Genomic DNA, 20297 nt, shown 5'->3' on the forward strand with positions numbered 1-20297 from the left:
TGTTTTGTATCATATGATCTTTCACCTATGTTTTTAATTATCAATCCAGGAATGAAAGAATTGTCTCCACCTCCTTTGAATCTGAAGCGGCTCTACAAAGAAACACTGGAAATTGAACCTATTTTAATTATTATTTCTCCTGGTGCCGATCCTTCTCAAGAGCTGAAAGAGCTTGCTAATGTGGAAAATGCAAGCTATCATGAGGTACAGTAAAGTTGGTAATGGTTGGTAAATCTTTAGGATGCACATCAAATCTTACAAATAAATGTACGTGGTTCTAGATATTCAGGTATACATTTTGTGGGACCATTGATAGCTATTTGATCTTTTATGCATTCTGGTTTCAGTTGTAATTGGGATTCTTGACGCAGGTGAAGTACATAGTTCTTATATTATTGTTTTTTGTCTCATGCAGTGTATTCAAATACAGGTATACAAAGCATGCTTCTTTCTAGTAATTTTTGCCCACCCTACACACCATATTGAATCATCTAGAATGGTTTAATTGGAAGCTCTTTTCCCTCGTTCCTCATATATACCTTATTTATCCTTCTGTAATGGTCTCCACAGAAGAAATTGTGGTTGACTATGGGGAAAACATTCTTGGAAGAAATACATGTGATTAATACTGATCACACACAAGAGTGCATGGTGAGGTGTGTGTGTCTGGGAAAGTGTGAAGGCGGTGGGAAGGCAGGTAGAGACCTTATCTCCCCCTCTGCAGATCGACTGTCCCTCACTTAATGAAGCCGGAGTTTCATAAGTTGAGAGGGGTGAAGGTGTGATGCTCTAAACCTAGAAAGGGACCTGAGGAGGTACCATACCTGAATTACATATGGCATCTAGTTTGCGGCTGAAATTTCCGAAACTCCCTAAAACACAAGGGGAAACTACAAAATATAGCAAATAATGATGTGATCCCAGACTCCTCCCCGTCCCCTTGGAATGATATGGCAATAGAGACTTATCCAAGTTTTGGGTCTTGAACCAATTTGCAGTGCTACCGAAAAAAGATAGAGCACTACAAAACGTTGAAAAGAAAAATCACAACTATTTAGGTTTCCTAGACAGTACAGACAAATTGGGAAAAATGGAAAGAGATCCAGAGTAGCAATAGTATGCTTGGTGGATTAGGTAAAGAAATAAAAGCGGATTTGAATGCTCTCACTGTAGTTAAAAACTTCTTCAATTATTTTTTACAGATTTGTGTTAATATAAATATGAAACAGCTGCACTGTCAATTATGCAATAAAAGCAATAAGCCAGTGTAAGATAGGGACCTTTAACACTACAATGTGCCATGGGAAGATGCCATTGAATAACGAAGGAAGGTCCCCTAAGAGAGGGCATACTAAGGTTCAATAAAGTACAACAAACAAACAAAACAAGCACCCAAGCCCACCCGCAACCCATGGCCTCCACATCACTTCCCCTCCAGAAGTGTATGTAGAGCGATACAACAGGATAGCACTCCCCACCGCCCCCCAAACATTACACTATACCTGCACCAATATCAGTGGGCAAACGCGGCGGAGGAAAGCTGTACGTCACTCTAAAAGCATAGATACCAACTAGGCTGGGATTCAATAGGGGTGCATACTGGGCAGTGGGGGAAACCCTAGTCAGCAACATCATCTTCGCTCAGTCTCCCATCCCTCTAAGTCAGCCAAGATGGTTTCCCAGGCTCTCACGAACTCCATGGATCTCCTATCGCTGTGTTTCATGGAACCAAGCAATCAGTTCATCAACCCTTCAGGCCTCTAAACAGGGGCCCTCAGCTTGTTTCCAGAGCATATTCATTCTACGTTTGGCAAGAACCAATGCTAAATCTATGAAACCGGTTAATGACTCTCTATTTAGCAGGGCTGGAATAGATGCCCAGGAGACAAAACCAGTGCTTAGGTGTAAGTAAGAGTGTGATTCGTAGCATCCGCCAAAAGACGCACCACCTCAGCCCAGTAAAAGGTCAGCTGAGGGTACCCCCAAAGCATGTGAATGAGTTAAAGACTTCTCCAATGAAACTGTTTCATGACTAGAGACTGAATTTGAGCAGAGGGGAAGCAAAGCACGAGCAGCAACTATTTGTCTCATGAAGGTTTGAAGTTGAGCAGATGAAAAAGTCCTGGTTACAGTGGTTTGAAAATGTCTGTGTACGGGCTCTTTTTCTGACACTCAAATATCAATAGTGATGCATAAAGCATACACACTTCCAACATATGGTTCAAGTGTTCAGGAAATCGGTGAGTGAGCCATCTTAGCACAATACTCGAGTCCAAGAGAGAGTGGGGGCACTGCTGTGTCAAGGAAGTTGCCTTCCTTCATGGGAGGAGCATCCTCACATTTGCGGATGTGTACATTGCAATGCTAAGAAATGTACTGAGTAAAAAAACATTAATCAGTATATAGATGGAAATTTCCATGTGCCATCTAGTGAGGCTGAGTATTGCGGAAGGTCAGAAAATCTATATTCTCACACAAGTTGATGTTACCAGAATTCATCTTGACCAGGCTTTGAATTTAAAAACAGCTTAACCATGTTTTTTGTTAGAGCCAGAATTGCTTCTGTTCTACCACCTTCTAGTTTGAGGAAGAAGGCCATATATTTTGATATATAAAATGAGCATAACAATATTTAAAAATGGTTTTACTTGTTGTACCATTTTGCTGCCCTTACCCCTCTGTGCTGGCATCACTAGTGTTTACTTTGGTGGATCCCAATAGAGAATTTAGAAATTTGAAATAGAGACTTTAAAAATCTAGAAAAAGACTGTCCAGAAGAATAAATGGATTTACATTAAGGTTGTGAAGAAATATTGTGATGTTGTGATGTTTTTCCCTACAGGATAATACATTATAACCCTAAGATGATAAAAAGTTGACTTTCCTGAAGTCTGTCTTATCCCTGTTTTTAGTCCCAGTTTTGTCATTTCAATTTATTCAGGGTCTTGAATGTCCTCTCCACCCTGACGAAAGAAGGTTCCAGGTCTGTTCGTTCCCCTCTGCATCTCTATCCCTTTGCATGTCACTCTTCCACCCACTGACCCAGCAAACTTGTTTAAAAAGAAGAGAAGGCAGCACTCAGGACAACTTACTGGAATGCAGCTCTCTTCTGATGCCTTCATCTAGGTTTAACTGGATGTATGAAATCTGGAGAGAAGTGCCAGGCCTGATGGCCACACATTTTCCTCAGATTGGCTCTGCGAAAGGGAGTGTTAATATCTAGTAAGGTTTTGTCTGTAAGTCAGATTGGCTTCTTACCCTACCTGAGTGTGGATCCTGTTTCCTGCTGACCTCTTTTATTGGTGGAGCCTCTACTCCACCAGCCCGCCCTTTCTCCGTGTCTCACTTCTTTGGTGTTCATCTCAGAACACCATTTAAAGGTAGGGGATCAGCAGCCTTCATAACAATAACAGGGATGTGCACTTGGAGGAAGGAGTTGTCTCCCTATTCTCCTATCCTATGCCACCGCTCCACCCGCAGTACCTGGTGTGATCTCTAGTCAGTGGAGAAGCCAGAGAACAGAACATGATCCGGCAGCGGACCATTACCAAAAGTTGGCCATAATGGATGCTGCAATGAAACACCAATTTCGGCCTAAACCTATCAGTCCTAGTCCTGTGGAGGTGAGTGGAACTTTGGAGGGAACCACCAATGCCAAGATTTCATTATGGCGTCTGTTGACCCCCACACATTTCCTTTCAAAGTTTCTTCACCTGTGGGTAATCTTGTGATGGAATTAATTACCATTCCCGTCCATTGACAAAGATACCTCTTCAATGTTGAATTTAACACTTCACAAATCATAGCATTTTCAGTTACCTCCTTATCTGTATGTATGTTTACTCCTGTTTCTTTTCTCTGATTTCAAAAAAGGGTTACAAAACAGTACATCTCCACCCCCCCCACAATTAGTTTAATACCAATTTTAGATGTCTTTTCACGAAAATAGGTTTAACAGCGTTATCATGTAGTTGAAGACTAATTACACAGTGGTTAGAGATTGTTTGGGTAACGTGGACTGAGAATTTCGGCTCATCTGTAAATTTATAAACTTTGGGTCTGCTGGTTTATGGTAGTGTTAAGCTTTATTTTATGGCACTCAGTCTGTCTTTTTGACAGAAATGTAATTTGTGACAGGCATGTCTGCCATTTTTTCTTTTTTTTCAAAAATGTTTTATTGGCATTTATCATAATCACATTGAATCGGTTACAATCATTACTAATTTTTTACCATCATTTATGTTATGGAACACTACGTTTGTAATATATTCAGTGGCATCTTGCCTTATGCGGTTAAATCAACAACTGCACCCAGCTAAGGATAACAACTTACATATCATAAACAGTGAAAAAAGACTTTCTAAGTTACTGTACATTATAAAGTTTTCATTCGCTGCAATACCTTCTCCAAACCATAGGCACCTATAAATGGCCTGTAGCCTGACCTATTTCAAGTAGGGGCTCCAGCGGGGAAATATCCCAAATAATGCCTACCAAATTCAACTATTAACAAACATATGGTGAGTGGTACTACAATAAGCGGGTGGGGGTAGTCGGGGGAACAATCCAACCATCAGTCTACTATCCGTTCACTCGAGTCGCTTATTACATGTAGTGAAATCCCTCGTGCAACCCATAGCGAAACCTCTCATGTAACCCAACCCTCAGAGACTGCCTCCTCCATATCATGCTATTGTTGCCCAGTGTGTGCCATCTTTCATTTCTGATCTCTGGACTGTAAACACTCCTCAGACCCCCTCGGGGAACCATCTCCGCCACCTCCCTCTGATTCTAGATCCTGCTCCGGGCACTCCCAGGTATCCAGAGTCTCTCTCTCCATTGCTCCGCAATGGGGCGCCTTTGCAGGCCTCTCGCCTCCTCCATAGCCAGAGCCCTGCCCTCCGCACCAGCCCAGTATGTAACATCTTGTTTCCAGACTCCCATCACTGGGCCGGTAGTGGGTTTCCAGGCCATTGCTATCCTCCTGGCAAGGACTAGAGCCAGATCTATAAATCTATCCCCAACTTTTCGTTTAGGCGGGTGAGGGAAAAGCCCCAGCAAGCAGACCCCAACCGCGGGGCGCAGAGCGTGCCCCAGCGTCTTACCCACCACTGCCACCACTTGTCCCAGAACGGTTTCAAAGTAGGAATGCCCATGTCATATGTATAAAATCTGCATCTTCGCAGCGACACCTAGGGCAACTGCGGGCCTCACCACCGTAGCAACCCTTAGTCTACAGAGTTTCATGTAGGTCATATGCAGGTAATTTAACCGTGTATATTTCAACCTCGTGTTACGAGAAACTATTTTGGGGTAAGCAGGGACCCTATTCCATTCTGGATCTGAGAACTACCTCTCCAGCACCATCTCCCAGCGTTCACGCAATCTTTTCAAAGGATTACGGGTTGACTCAGACAAGGAGCAATATAACCATTTCACCAAATGGCCAGCGGATCCCAAGGGCAATAGGGAATGCTACACTAGGTGTGTTTTCCAACCCCCCCCCCATCCCACCCCAATTCCTTAAATGTCCATATCAGGGCTCCTATTTGTAGGAATTGGGCAAAAGGGAGACCAGCATCCTCTACTAAGTCTTCAAAAGGTGCACGAGTATTTTGGTGAGAAAGATCTCCTACTGCGTCTAGTCCTAGTCCAGGCTGATAGTTGTTCAGTTGTAAAGATAGAGATCGGGTCCCCATTAGGCAATCCAATTAGAGGCAGGATCGGAGAGTACAGGGGGGTGCCTACCGTCTTGGATACCCCTTGCCTCCAACATCTGAGAGCCGTGGTCAGGAGTTGCGATTGTCGCGGGTTGTCCACCGCTGGGTTAAGTAGTTTGGCTAGCAACCACGAGGAACTCGCCCTCCACTCCATCTAATCTATGTCTTCCAGCCTCATCCCTTCCAACCATTGTGCAACCCATTGAAGTTGGTAGGCTAAAAGGTTTAACTCAAAGTGTGGCACCCCAAGGCCACGCTCCCTCATGGGTCTTAAGGTTGCCAAGGACACTCTCTGCCTTTCTGTGTCCCAGATAAGGTCTCTCAATAAGGAGTCTAGTTGACAATACCATCCGGCCGGTACTGTGATCGGGAGGTTGATGAAATAATATAATAAGCGCTGGAGCATAACTATTTAGGATCGGGAGACCTGGGCCATGATAGGTAGACATAAGGAGCACCAGAAGGGAACACAAGATGGGAGAGCCCTCTCTCTGTTATCCTCTTGGAGCTCCTCGAGAGTGTGGTATACATAGATCCCTAGGTATCTAAAGGTAGACTGCCCCCAATTAAGCTCCACTGGGAGTTCCGGGGGCAGGGTAGCAAAGGGCACACAGAGAAAAAATAGGTCTTACCCCTATTAACTTTTATGCCCAATATGCATTCCAATTTCCCCAATAGCTCAAGGGCTGTAGTGGTGCCTATCGCTACATCAGCCAGGTAGATCAGAAGATCATTCACATATAAAGAGATTATATGTTCTCGCCCTCGCGGAGGCATTCCCTTACCTTCCCTCGAAAAACTCCATATTGCTAGGACACAATCTTACCCGTTCAAACATGCGCCGTGGGGCCTTCATACAATAGTTTCATCCACTTCAGCCAATTTTTCCCAAATCCCATCTGTCTCATAGTTTCAAGCAGCAACCCACTGCACAGTGTCAAAGGCCTTTTCCAAGTCAATTGAAAGGAAAGCCGCTTGCGGGATATCTTGGGTTTCCGGGTGAAATAAGACCAAGTATGGTCTCCGCAAATTGAAGGGCATGTTCCTGGATGGTATAAACCCATTCTGATCAGGGTGGATTAAGGCAGACATATGTGGGCGCAACCGAAGTGCCATGATTTTACTAAGGAGTTTAAAGTCCATGTTCAACATGGAGAGTGGGCAAAAGTCTGAAATGTTAGCTCCTGGGCCGTGGTTTTGGGGGGAGGGATCACTTTAGCGTCGCACAACAAGTCTAGAAGTCGCACCAGCCATAAAGATTCCGCATAGCGGGCCACCGGTCAAGGAGCCAGTGTTGGGACATACGCAGAGTAGAATTCAGCTAGGAAGCCGTCTGGGCCTAGGGTCTTACCAGCTGCCATGCTTTTAATGCCAACTTGGACTTCCTGCTCTGTCACCACTCCACCCAACGCCTCCCTATCCTGGGGATCTAATTTCCTGAGCTGCAATTCACCAAGAAAGTCCATTTGTCTTTGAATTGTGATCTGGGGCAGTGCAAAGTAGAAGCCCTTGTAATACTCGTAAAACAGAGCGTTAATTGCCTCTGGATCATAAACCGTTTCGTCACTCCCATCCCTCACCTGTGTAATCGTAGAAACTCGGGATTCTGGCCGAATCAGCCACGGCAACATTCGACCCGGTCTCCCGTCCTCCTGTTGCACCTTCATAAGGAACCCCCTGTAATCATGGCACCGCAGCCGTTCTAAGGCCTCACTGTAATGCGCACGCGCCTTTCTCAGGCCTTCCGGATCCTCAAACTCTGTTCCCTGCAGATTACCCAGTTGATGCAGTCTATCCTTTAGTGATTTCAGTTTCAAATGTAGCTCTCTCTGGGCCCCTATGGATTGTCCTAGGCAGTGTCCGCGAATTACTGTTTTAAATGCCTCCCATTCCACCTGTCTTGTGTACGCTGTCTGTGTGTTATCTGAGTCCTTAAAGCAGACATCCTCCAAGGTCAGAAGATTAAGCTGCCATAGGCCGATCAAAGGGCTGTTCCTCAATGGCCTAAACTCAAGCAGCAACAGACAGTGAGGCGATTGGGTACACCCTAAATATTCAACGTGCGGAATGACAGTCCCAAGGGCGTGCAAGCACAGAAAGGCATCTAAACGTGTATGTGGGTGATACATGGGTGAATAAAAGGAATAATGTTACAGGTGCACCAGCCCAAATCCACAACAAATGCCCAAAAATGTCCACCCAGTTCAAAATCCGGATAATGTGTGACACAAGGTGGGTGCCATATCTTCTCCAATGAACCTCCCCTCAAATTATATCATCCACTGTTCTCAGAGTTACATCTGGGAGCTGGGTGCTGTCTGCTCATGAGGACTCAGATCCAGATTCCCCTGTCTCCGTCACGGATGGAGAATCAGCCTCTGACATGCTCCCCAACCCTTTCAGAAACATCTCTACTGCCTGGAGGGCAGCGGATCTCTCCTCCTCCATTTGTGATTGGCTGGGTTTCCTTGCTGGGCCCCTCCATGCTGTCTGTGGTGCGTCTTCCCCTTTAATGCTGTTTGTGTGGCCACTGCTCGTTCATCAGTAGGCTGCGATCCGGCCTTATACATTTCAAGCCACTCCCAGACCGCTGCTGGATCGTAGCAAACAGGAACCTTTCCATCCAACAGGATTCAGAGTCTGGCCTGGAACATCAGAGAGTAATGTAGACCTTCCTCCCTCAAAACACTCAACCTCAAAAAGTGAGGTCCTCTTCCTTTGAACCGCCATGGTGTAATCCGGGAATAGAGAAAGCTTACTGTTATTGACCGTGAAAGGACCTGCAGTTCCAGCTTTGTGCAGCAGTGTGTCTCTATGCTTGTAATAGAGTAACTTCACCACTACTGGGCGTGGAGGGCATCCAGGCGCCGGTTGGTGGGATGCACTCTGTGGGCTCGTTCCAGAGTATAGAAAGCGGAGAGACCCTCAGTGGCCTCTTCTGTTTGAAGCCAGTATTCCAGGTAGGCAATCATGTCTGTATTCTCCACCCCCTCAGGCAGAACAACCACCTGAATATTTTACGTCTATTACGACCTTCTGTGTCTTCCGCTCTGTCTTCAAGGACACGGACCCTATCTGCAAGGTCCGTGATCTGGAGGGATATTGTTTTTTGCATATGATGGTCTGCTAGTGAAGCCTCCGCTACCTTAACTTGTTCTGCTAGTATATGATGGTCTCCTCTGAGCAGCCCTAGTCCCACAGACACCGTGCTGATATCCTGGTGTTGCTTCCACTGGGCAATGCAGCACACCAGGCGCAGTGGGGCACCACTAACAGCCAAAGAGTTCCATAAAGATAGTCCGTAGGAGACCAGTCTAGTGTCTCTCTCTCTCCACTCCTCTTACAGTATGCCAGCACCTCCCTTCTCACAGTAGCAATGTGCTGCTCCTACAGAGTGTGAACTCCGTCAAAGGGGCATCTCCTCTTAAACAAATGAAAACCCCTATAATTCTCCCTCTCCCAATATGTGTTATCACTCGATGTCTTCTGCTGGCAACACAATGCTGACCCAGGGTGCGAAGTTTTCCAGGGACCTAGCTCCTGCCGGCCTGATATGGAGATTCCTGGTCCTGTCAACCCTGCCCAGTCTTAGGGGCCTGTGGTCACCAACACAAACCATTGTTTATCAAATGCAGCTTTAGAGTTAGGGACAGAACTCCCTTAGACCTTTTCCCAGCAGGGCAATACAGTGAGCCTGTCACCGTGGCCGAGTCTTTCTTCTTCTCAGGGGGATCTTTCCACTCATCTCGCGGCGATCCCTTTACTGAATCATCAGGTCCGCCGCTGCACGAGCTGTGCTTTGCAGTCCTCCGCGAGCCATGCCAGGCCCTCTTGCCTCTGCCGTAGTCCCAGTCTAAGAAACAACAGGGACGCGGTACTCTCTACCATGCACAAGTGAGACACCAATCCTACCTATACATTCAGTATGATTATATATATATATATATATATATATATATATATATATATCACCGTATATATCTACATATATATATAGATATATACATACATATATATATATATACACATACACATACACATATAAACACATACACATAGCCAAAATGATGTGATATATACATAAATATACACACACACTCACAGATGCATTGCCAAAATTATGTGGTATTTTCTAACAGCGAACGGTTTAAATCATGTGTTCTATCTATAAGGTAAATTATCCTTGAACTGCTGCTGCACTGTGGTCCCAGATGAACTCTTCTAGCCTCATAGGTTGTTGTGAAACCCTGCCCAGCAATGGATTACTAAGCAACTAACTCATGTTGTCAGCTAACAATCGGTTGTCAAGTACCCTCCCTCCGCCACAACTTATCAAGCACCCTAACCTAGTAATGGGTTGACATTTCATCCTCAGCAGGCAACCATAGCATCCATGAAAAAAATACTATATAACATCTTTTTAGCTAGATAGCAAGCAAAGGGATATTCTACATGCTTGGGAGTATTTAATCTATGAGCATTCCCACCGATAAACTAGTAGCCTAGCCTCGAGTTCCTCAATAAAGTATGCGGGTCAGTTTTACATAACTTGGCAGATCTGAAACATAATGAGAATGTACTTTTTGTTGACGTGACAGAAGTAGGTTTCAGTCATAATAATGTTTGCTTTCACTAGTATATATGTTATTATGATGTGGTTCCAAATCCTGATATTCTGTGAGTGCTTAATTTGAGCCTTCGGTTGCAGGTGGCGCCCACAAGCACTCGTTTTTGGGGACCTGCTCATAAGACTTAGACCCAGAGCAAGAGAGACAAGCACTGGTACAGCCAATAGGTCTCGCCTTTGGGACCTTATAAGTGTTTAGCCATGCAACACGATGTTGTTGCACCAAGGATATTGTGCTGGATAACTAAACACTTATAAGGTCCCAAAGGCGAGACCTATTGTCTATGCCAATACTTGTTCTGTTTATGTTGGTGCCATTGTGTGTTGAGTGTTTGTGACACTATCTCTTTTCAGCCTGGGTTGTGCGTGTGCGGTCTGCTGCCGACCTTTAAAGTGGAAACTCAGTTTCTGTCCTGGCTCCTGGGCAAACAGTGCTAGGCACACGCCTAACCACATCAAATCAGGGGGCAAGGATGAGAAGAGGACATGCTTGTGAGACAGTGTGTGGCTCGATCTGCTTATGTAATTTATACTCTGGGTGTGAATGCACATTGTGTGCAGACTACCGAGGCCTGCTGCCAGACTACCATTGGCACAGATGGTGCCAGGCTCATGCCTAACCAATGATGGCTCCATAGTGCTGTTCGTATGGATCAGGGCTCCCCCAGTGCTGCTTCATACTGACTAGGTGCCACAGTTTTGATTCTTATTGGTCACGGCCACGGAGTGCTGCTCTGTTAAACCAGAGACCTCAAACCATTGAAAAATAAGGCAAATTCAGCTGTCATATCGAGACAGCCGAATTCTAGTCATAGTGGCCGTTTTTTTAAAACAAAGCCAGGAAAGGTGTCAGAATGCTCTGATGTTCCTCTACGTCATCCTAATCGATGTGTTTGCAAATGTATGTTGGTCTTAGCAACCATGCCGCCATGACCTGGGTGTTGAGCTGTGACACCCAGGGTAACCTGTAGGTGGCTTCAGCAGCCCATGTGTGACTTAGACGTACCAGTGCGGAAAGGCACCATGTGAGGGAGGTGAAATGGTCGCAATGTGATCATCCAGTGTGTGGAGCTAAGGTCAGGATTGACTATGGCACTGCTTTGTGAGGTGGTGGGATCGGGCCAGGCGAATCTATTTGCGCACTTTAATCTGCCACCCACCTTGGGTAGAGGATGTTGGGGAGAGGATTTGGCCTAATGGCTAGGGGGTCGACCTCAAAACTAGGGAACCGGGTTCGAGTCTCAGCAACGACGCTCCACATCCTGTGATTCTGGACAAATCACATAATCTACCTGTGCCATGCGTAATAGAACGGCGGGGCCGGCATCGGCCACGCCACAGGTGGCCCCTCCTCCGGAACAGGAGGCGTGCCTGTCACGCACATTAGTGACGCGACAGGCGTGCCTCCTCCCCATAGGTCCTGGTCTGGAGGCGTGACCCGGAAGTGATTAGAATCACTTACGGGTCGCGCGAAAGGGCGACGTCTGGCCAGTAGCCCTGGCCGGGCCATCAAGGGCTATAAAGAGCTGGGGAGCACAGGAGTCTGTCTCTTCGCTCCTGGCTTCCCAGCTTGCCCCCAAGCCTCGCTAGGAGGCTTTAACTTTTGATTGGTTGGGGGGGCCTTAGTCGCATGGGATGACTTTCTAGTGAGCGTAGGGGGGGGCTAGATAGTCGGTCAACTATGCTAGCCTGTGGCGGTAAGGTCAGGATTGGTGAGCAGTAAATTTAAGGTCCTCCGAGAGCGGTGCCATTCCTGAATGGGGTTGCCCAAGTGGGAGGGACAAGTGGTCTCTACTAGAACTCCAGGGGCAGTTGGGTGCGGGGGAGGAGGGAATCACGCTTTCTCTAGGCTGGTTGGCCATCTCGCACGTGCACAACGGCGCCAGTAAATGGCACACAGCTGCAAGGGACCCTTAATGGAGATCAGGTACACCACAAGACATAGTGTCACACTTAGAGGCAATCTTGCCATGGTTGGGGAAGGCAGGCATCCTCGCTCCAACTGTGGGGCTAAAGAGTTGGGTTCTGATGCTTTGGCTGAGGCAAAGCGAATTGTGTCTCAGTTTAATGTGGTACCTGGGGAAAAAATTGTTGAAGGACCAGCCGCACCTTTACCTATCATTTCAGGGGGCAATACCAGCACACTGGAGAACAAGGGATTGTCATTCCCAGTGAGGCAGCAGGGAAACAGCAGGAGACCACTTTAAAGGAAAGGGAGTAGGAGGATAGGGAGGCAGGCTTTTTCCTCCTTTTATAATGTACCTAACAAAATAAGGAACCTAGAAGGATCCTAAAAAAGCCTACCTGGACAAAGATAGGTGCTCCATAATTAATAGAGTCCTACACTAGAAAAAACCTTTTGTTTTTCTATAGTCCCCTCACTCACCTAGGGTTGCCCCAGGGTGACATGCTTCATCATAGGGGTCCTCCCAGGTATCTACTGCCTGGGGCGTGCTGCAACTTGGCGAAATACGCAGGAGCACTTATATTTTCAACTATGTGTGGTGATGTGTAGTGCTGTGCTATGTGGAGTGAAAAAAAGGAAAATTATAATAAAAATTACCTGGATAGTGAACCCTAATTTTATTCTGCTCCTATCCGGTAAATGTAGATTAAAATGGGGCTAGTAATAGAGTACAGTAACGTTATGTGTGCCTGTCCCTAATTACTTGGTCGACATGTTTCGTGGTTACCCCAACCACTTCCTCAGGACCGCGCAAGGACCTGCCTTGCGTGTACCACTCCGAGTTGTTACAAACAAATTTGTATTGTTATTAAACTATTTGTTAATCAAATACGATACCCATAATACCAGGATTTCTTTCGAAGTATTGGGTCGTAGTTTCTGTATAGAAAAACAATGACACAAAAGGTTAGTTGCACTCCCAAAGTCCACAAATTAATGTGGACTAGGGACCAAAAACTACTTTACATTAATTATATACCTAAAATTGCTTATGAATCTTAAAAAAAGTGCAGATTTACTAAGTGCTTAAGTGACTATAGTGCAAACACACAGATACATACACATACAGACAAAAAACACAAGATTGCGGTAGATTACACGAGTAAACCTACTTTTCAGGAGGGATAATTCTACTCCATGGTGTTTGCTGGGGCAAGGAGGCTCTAGATATCTAGAAAATGATTAAGGAAGTAAGTTTAAGCGCGTGAGAGTAAATCGAAGGGATATGGTCCGGTATTTTTTCGCCAACTTACTTGTCTAGAATGCACCATCAGCTATTGAACCTAGTGACTCCCAGGAACACCGCATACTGGTGTGGCTCTATCGATGCTTGCTTTTAAATGCTACTACTGGCGGGAAAATCTAGTGAATGATTCACAGGTGTGGATGCCCGTTTGGTTTTGGGCGCCATCTTGTAATGGTGAATCGATACATAATTAGATATATTTAGGACAAAAATGAAGCTTATTGCCATCCAGATGTCAAGTAACACCTCATTCTTTTGTCAGGAAAATGTACCAAAATTGTAGATGACACAAAGGGCGAGGTTGTATCTGTCATCCAAAATGAAAAGATAGTTATTCTTCCATATCGTTTTTACGCGCCATCTTGGAATGGTGGATAGATCAAACTTATATATTATCATTTTAGCTCAAAAGCTAACATATATTTCTTAATGTAAGCGCATTTGTACTGTGATTTGAGATCTACACGTTCGTGTAAAATCCAAAACACCGATGTTGAATTTATCAAGCCTGCCCACATCGAAAGATAATTATTCTTTCGTATTGATTTTTAAGCGCCATCTTGGAGTGGTGGATGGTTAAGTTAAGATATTGGCAACTAGCTAAGAAGCTAGCAAGTAGTTTTAAAACAAGGAATTCATACTGTAGTTCAAGGTAACCTCATTTGGACAAAACCCAAAGAAATCAAGGTTGTCCTTGTTGAATGAAAAATTGATTATTTATCCGTAGCGTTTCTTAGGGGCCATCTTGGAACGGTAAATGAATCCTTCTTATAGATGGTACATAGGGTCCAACACATAAAACTCGTGCTAGTTCTCTACATACACGGATGAGTTTATCCTCAATTCTGTTTAGGGATATTTAATTTATTGTGTTGAAACAGAGGTTTTTACTTGTCAGCCCTATGATTTTTCAGGAGCCATCTTGAAGTAGTGAATTAGGCTTTCTTATACTGGCAGTTATCACCCAACATCCAATTTACTTTAGTCATTCGAATGTTTGTCAACATGTGGTCTTACTCATGGGTTCAATGCATTCCATGGGATATTATCGTTGAGACCTTGGGTGTCCGTATGTAGTTTGTACACCCATCTTTGTTCTTTTACATGCAGACGTTGCTCAAGATTATCACCCGATCTTATTTTTTCAATGATGATCCATTGCATATCATTTGGAGAATGTTTCTTCTCTAAGAAATGATTAGTCATTCTTGTGCTTGATCTCAAACATCGGATGGTGCTGCGATGTTCACTAATTCTGGTTGTGGTTTTCCTGGTGGTCATTCCCACATAGTGGAGGTTACACGGACAGGTGATTAAATATACTGTTCCAGTGGTTTGACAGTTTGTAAAGGTTCTGAGATCCCAGGTTGCCCCTGTATTGAAAGTAAATCTCGTGGTTTTCTTGGTTAAATGACATACACTGCAATTACCACATGGATGGTGGCCTTCAGGGAGATTGCTTATCTGCTGGTTAATTTGTTGTGTCATTGGACGTGTATGTACCAGAATGTCCTTCAAGTTTTTACTCCTCTTATGTGAAAACATTGGTAAAGGTATGTTAAGACCACTGCTAGTGAGGGTGGACCAGTGTTTCTTCACCACTTTTGTTACTTGGTCCGACATTGTGTTGTATGTTGTTATACAAATGGGACGTTTGGGTTGTAACGATACTTCTTTTTCATATGTCTCCAACAATGCTTCTCTGTTATTGTTGCCTGCCCTCTTTTGTGCTTGTCTTACAATAGATCTTGGATATCTTCTTTGTTGTAATTTCAATGACAATTCTTTTGCTTGTTCAACATAATCGGTTTTCTCTGAACAGTTCCTTCTCAGCCTTAGGAACTGTCCATAGGGTAAATTGGCTTTCAAATGTCTGGGTGGAAACTGTCATATCTGAGGAGGCAATTTTTTGCAGTGGATTTAAAATGAGTGGTTGTCCGCAAACCTTCACTGGAAACATGAATGTTGAGGTCGAGAAATACTAGTTCCGATCTACTCATCGTATGTGTAAATTTTAAAAAACAGTCCTGTTCATTAAGCCACATGAGGAAATCCAGTGCTTCATTTTCAGTTCCTTTCCATATCATGAGTATATCGTCAATGTATCTCCACCATCCTTGGATCTTACTTCGATGGGGGTTGGCGGCATTCAAGATCTTGTTGGTTTCCAGATGGTGAACATAGAGGCCAGCCACACTTGGAGCAAAAGTGCTTCCCATGCTGGTACCGTGTTGTTGCTTGAACATGAGATGTTCAAACCTAAAGAAATTTTCTCGTAAGGCCAAATTACAACAGGCCAGTACAAAATGTTGTGGTGTCTTATATGGCCATATATTCTGGTATAGAGTATCTTCTAGTATTCTCATAGTTTCATTGTGCGGAAGACTTGTATATAAGCTTTCCACATCAAGGGAAACAAGAATGTTTGTAGTTGGATCAAAATTCAATTCCTTCAGTAGTACCAGGGTTGATTTGGTATCTTTAAGATAAGTACTTGTTGTTTGTACAATAGGACGTAAGAAGGCATCAGCAAATTTGGATAGTGGTTCTAAAATTGAACCAATACCCGATACAATCGGGCGTCCAGGGGGATTCTGTAATGATTTGTGTATTTTTGGTATGGTGTAAAAATACGGAATTACTGGATTTTTGTTGATCAAGAACGCACCCTCTTTTGGGGTTATCCAGTCATGGATCAAAGCTTCCTCTACCATACTTGTGATGTTAACACGTAACCTTTCAGTAGGGTCAATCTCAATTCTTCTGTAATTACGGTCTTCAGTTAGTAATCTTAGACATTCATTTCTATATGTCTCTGAGTCCTGTATCACTACTCCTCCGCCTTTATCCGCTGGTTTTATGGTGATTGAAATGTCATTAGCTAATGTCCTTGTTGCATCTTGTTCAATCTTGGTAGTATTATGGAATACTTTCGATGTTGTGGGATCCAGGTCGTCGAGTTCTCTCAGGACAGCCTTTTCAAACGCCAGAAGCTCTACTGGTAGCATAGCAGGTAGAGGCGTGAATGTAGATTTTTTTATGTAGGCCTGTGTCTCCTTTTTGAGAATCTTTAGATGTTTTATCTTGAAAAAATACTTCCAATTTTAATTTTCTTATGAATTCATTCATTTCGCAAATAAGTGCAAATTTGTCCAGCGTGGGAGTAGGTACATAACCTAGACCTTTTTCTAGGACCTGTGTCTCAACTGTGGATAAGGTTCTTTTAGATAGGTTGACAACGATACTTATGGACTGATCATTGTTCAAATTGTTTACTGATCGGGGAGGCCCATGCTCCTGGTGTTCATCCGTGTTGACGTTAAGGGTTGTGCCCATTGTACGTTGTTCTTTCCTTTGTGACGTCCTCTTTGTTGTCCTCTGCCACGGCCTAAAAAAGGACCTCTTTGATTTAATCATTTGTATAACAACATACAACACAATGTCGGACCAAGTAACAAAAGTGGTGAAGAAACACTGGTCCACCCTCACTAGCAGTGGTCTTAACATACCTTTACCAATGTTTTCACATAAGAGGAGTAAAAACTTGAAGGACATTCTGGTACATACACGTCCAATGACACAACAAATTAACCAGCAGATAAGCAATCTCCCTGAAGGCCACCATCCATGTGGTAATTGCAGTGTATGTCATTTAACCAAGAAAACCACGAGATTTACTTTCAATACAGGGGCAACCTGGGATCTCAGAACCTTTACAAACTGTCAAACCACTGGAACAGTATATTTAATCACCTGTCCGTGTAACCTCCACTATGTGGGAATGACCACCAGGAAAACCACAACCAGAATTAGTGAACATCGCAGCACCATCCGATGTTTGAGATCAAGCACAAGAATGACTAACCATTTCTTAGAGAAGAAACATTCTCCAAATGATATGCAATGGATCATCATTGAAAAAATAAGATCGGGTGATAATCTTGAGCAACGTCTGCATGTAAAAGAACAAAGATGGGTGTACAAACTACATACGGACACCCAAGGTCTCAACGATAATATCCCATGGAATGCATTGAACCCATGAGTAAGACCACATGTTGACAAACATTCGAATGACTAAAGTAAATTGGATGTTGGGTGATAACTGCCAGTATAAGAAAGCCTAATTCACTACTTCAAGATGGCTCCTGAAAAATCATAGGGCTGACAAGTAAAAACCTCTGTTTCAACACAATAAATTAAATATCCCTAAACAGAATTGAGGATAAACTCATCCGTGTATGTAGAGAACTAGCACGAGTTTTATGTGTTGGACCCTATGTACCATCTATAAGAAGGATTCATTTACCGTTCCAAGATGGCCCCTAAGAAACGCTACGGATAAATAATCAATTTTTCATTCAACAAGGACAACCTTGATTTCTTTGGGTTTTGTCCAAATGAGGTTACCTTGAACTACAGTATGAATTCCTTGTTTTAAAACTACTTGCTAGCTTCTTAGCTAGTTGCCAATATCTTAACTTAACCATCCACCACTCCAAGATGGCGCTTAAAAATCAATACGAAAGAATAATTATCTTTCGATGTGGGCAGGCTTGATAAATTCAACATCGGTGTTTTGGATTTTACACGAACGTGTAGATCTCAAATCACAGTACAAATGCGCTTACATTAAGAAATATATGTTAGCTTTTGAGCTAAAATGATAATATATAAGTTTGATCTATCCACCATTCCAAGATGGCGCGTAAAAACGATATGGAAGAATAACTATCTTTTCATTTTGGATGACAGATACAACCTCGCCCTTTGTGTCATCTACAATTTTGGTACATTTTCCTGACAAAAGAATGAGGTGTTACTTGACATCTGGATGGCAATAAGCTTCATTTTTGTCCTAAATATATCTAATTATGTATCGATTCACCATTACAAGATGGCGCCCAAAACCAAACGGGCATCCACACCTGTGAATCATTCACTAGATTTTCCCGCCAGTAGTAGCATTTAAAAGCAAGCATCGATAGAGCCACACCAGTATGCGGTGTTCCTGGGAGTCACTAGGTTCAATAGCTGATGGTGCATTCTAGACAAGTAAGTTGGCGAAAAAATACCGGACCATATCCCTTCGATTTACTCTCACGCGCTTAAACTTACTTCCTTAATCATTTTCTAGATATCTAGAGCCTCCTTGCCCCAGCAAACACCATGGAGTAGAATTATCCCTCCTGAAAAGTAGGTTTACTCGTGTAATCTACCGCAATCTTGTGTTTTTTGTCTGTATGTGTATGTATCTGTGTGTTTGCACTATAGTCACTTAAGCACTTAGTAAATCTGCACTTTTTTTAAGATTCATAAGCAATTTTAGGTATATAATTAATGTAAAGTAGTTTTTGGTCCCTAGTCCACATTAATTTGTGGACTTTGGGAGTGCAACTAACCTTTTGTGTCATTGTTTTTCTATACAGAAACTACGACCCAATACTTCGAAAGAAATCCTGGTATTATGGGTATCGTATTTGATTAACAAATAGTTTAATAACAATACAAATTTGTTTGTAACAACTCGGAGTGGTACACGCAAGGCAGGTCCTTGCGCGGTCCTGAGGAAGTGGTTGAGATAACCACGAAACATGTCGACCAAGTAATTAGGGACAGGCACACATAACGTTACTGTACTCTATTACTAGCCCCATTTTAATCTACATTTACCGGATAGGAGCAGAATAAAATTAGGGTTCACTATCCAGGTAATTTTTATTATAATTTTCCTTTTTTTCACTCCACATAGCACAGCACTACACATCACCACACATAGTTGAAAATATAAGTGCTCCTGCGTATTTCGCCAAGTTGCAGCACGCCCCAGGCAGTAGATACCTGGGAGGACCCCTATGATGAAGCATGTCACCCTGGGGCAACCCTAGGTGAGTGAGGGGACTATAGAAAAACAAAAGGTTTTTTCTAGTGTAGGACTCTATTAATTATGGAGCACCTATCTTTGTCCAGGTAGGCTTTTTTAGGATCCTTCTAGGTTCCTTATTTTGTTAGAAACAGCAGGAGACACCTGGGAATACTGCTGCAGGTAAGCTGCAGACATTGCCAATGGTGGGCGTGGGTGAGTCCCGCTCTGAGTGTGAATTCTTAGGCTCAGGTACAGAGCGTACGGGGGTAACCGGGGGGGGGGGGGGGAAGTACCCTCATGGTGAACGGGCCCTCTGCGCATACGCTCTCCGGCTGTAGGGCGTGGTTAGAAATTGATAAGGATCTGACACCAGTTAGTGACCTTGCCGTCGGCTCTATTAGGTACGCAGAAAATAAAGATTGTAATGATTATTAAAGATATGTTAGATATGGATAGGAAACCTTTGTATTAGAGTTATGTTAAGGTTAGCCATCTGACATCTGTACGTATCAATTGTAATCAATGTAAAGTATATTTTCTGCTAAATTTATGTAAACATTGTAATTTTGATAAATGTTTATTAATCTTTGTTTAATAAATACGGCCGGGGGGTGTTACGCCCCCGCATCCAAAAAATTCTCTCCTGTCACGGGTCTTGAGTGGGGAGGAGGGGGTGTAGGTAGTACCTGGCCATACTGGTGCTCATGTAAAGCGCTCCGATACCCGATACCTTCGGGTCAAGTTTGCGCTATATAACACTCGGAAAAAAAAACAACAGGCCTCTCATGATGAAAGTATGTAAAAGGCAGTTTTACTTTTCAGAATTCACAAGCCAGCATATACATACCAACATTTTAGAAATGTCGGTATGC

General features: G+C 43.7%; 1 protein-coding gene across 1 annotated transcript in view; it reads left to right on the top strand.

Moving 5' to 3' along the window:
* Positions 1–20297, top strand: part of DYNC2H1 (dynein cytoplasmic 2 heavy chain 1) — a 1714832-nt gene that overhangs the window by 1292109 nt on the left and 402426 nt on the right. The window contains exon 77 of the mRNA XM_085621461.1: positions 50–204. Coding sequence (XP_085477587.1) covers positions 50–204 — 155 coding nt within the window. The remainder of the gene's footprint in view (positions 1–49; positions 205–20297) is intronic.

This window comes from Triturus cristatus, chromosome 8, assembly GCF_964204655.1.
Source record: "Triturus cristatus chromosome 8, aTriCri1.1, whole genome shotgun sequence".
Taxonomy (NCBI): Eukaryota; Metazoa; Chordata; class Amphibia; order Caudata; family Salamandridae; genus Triturus; species Triturus cristatus.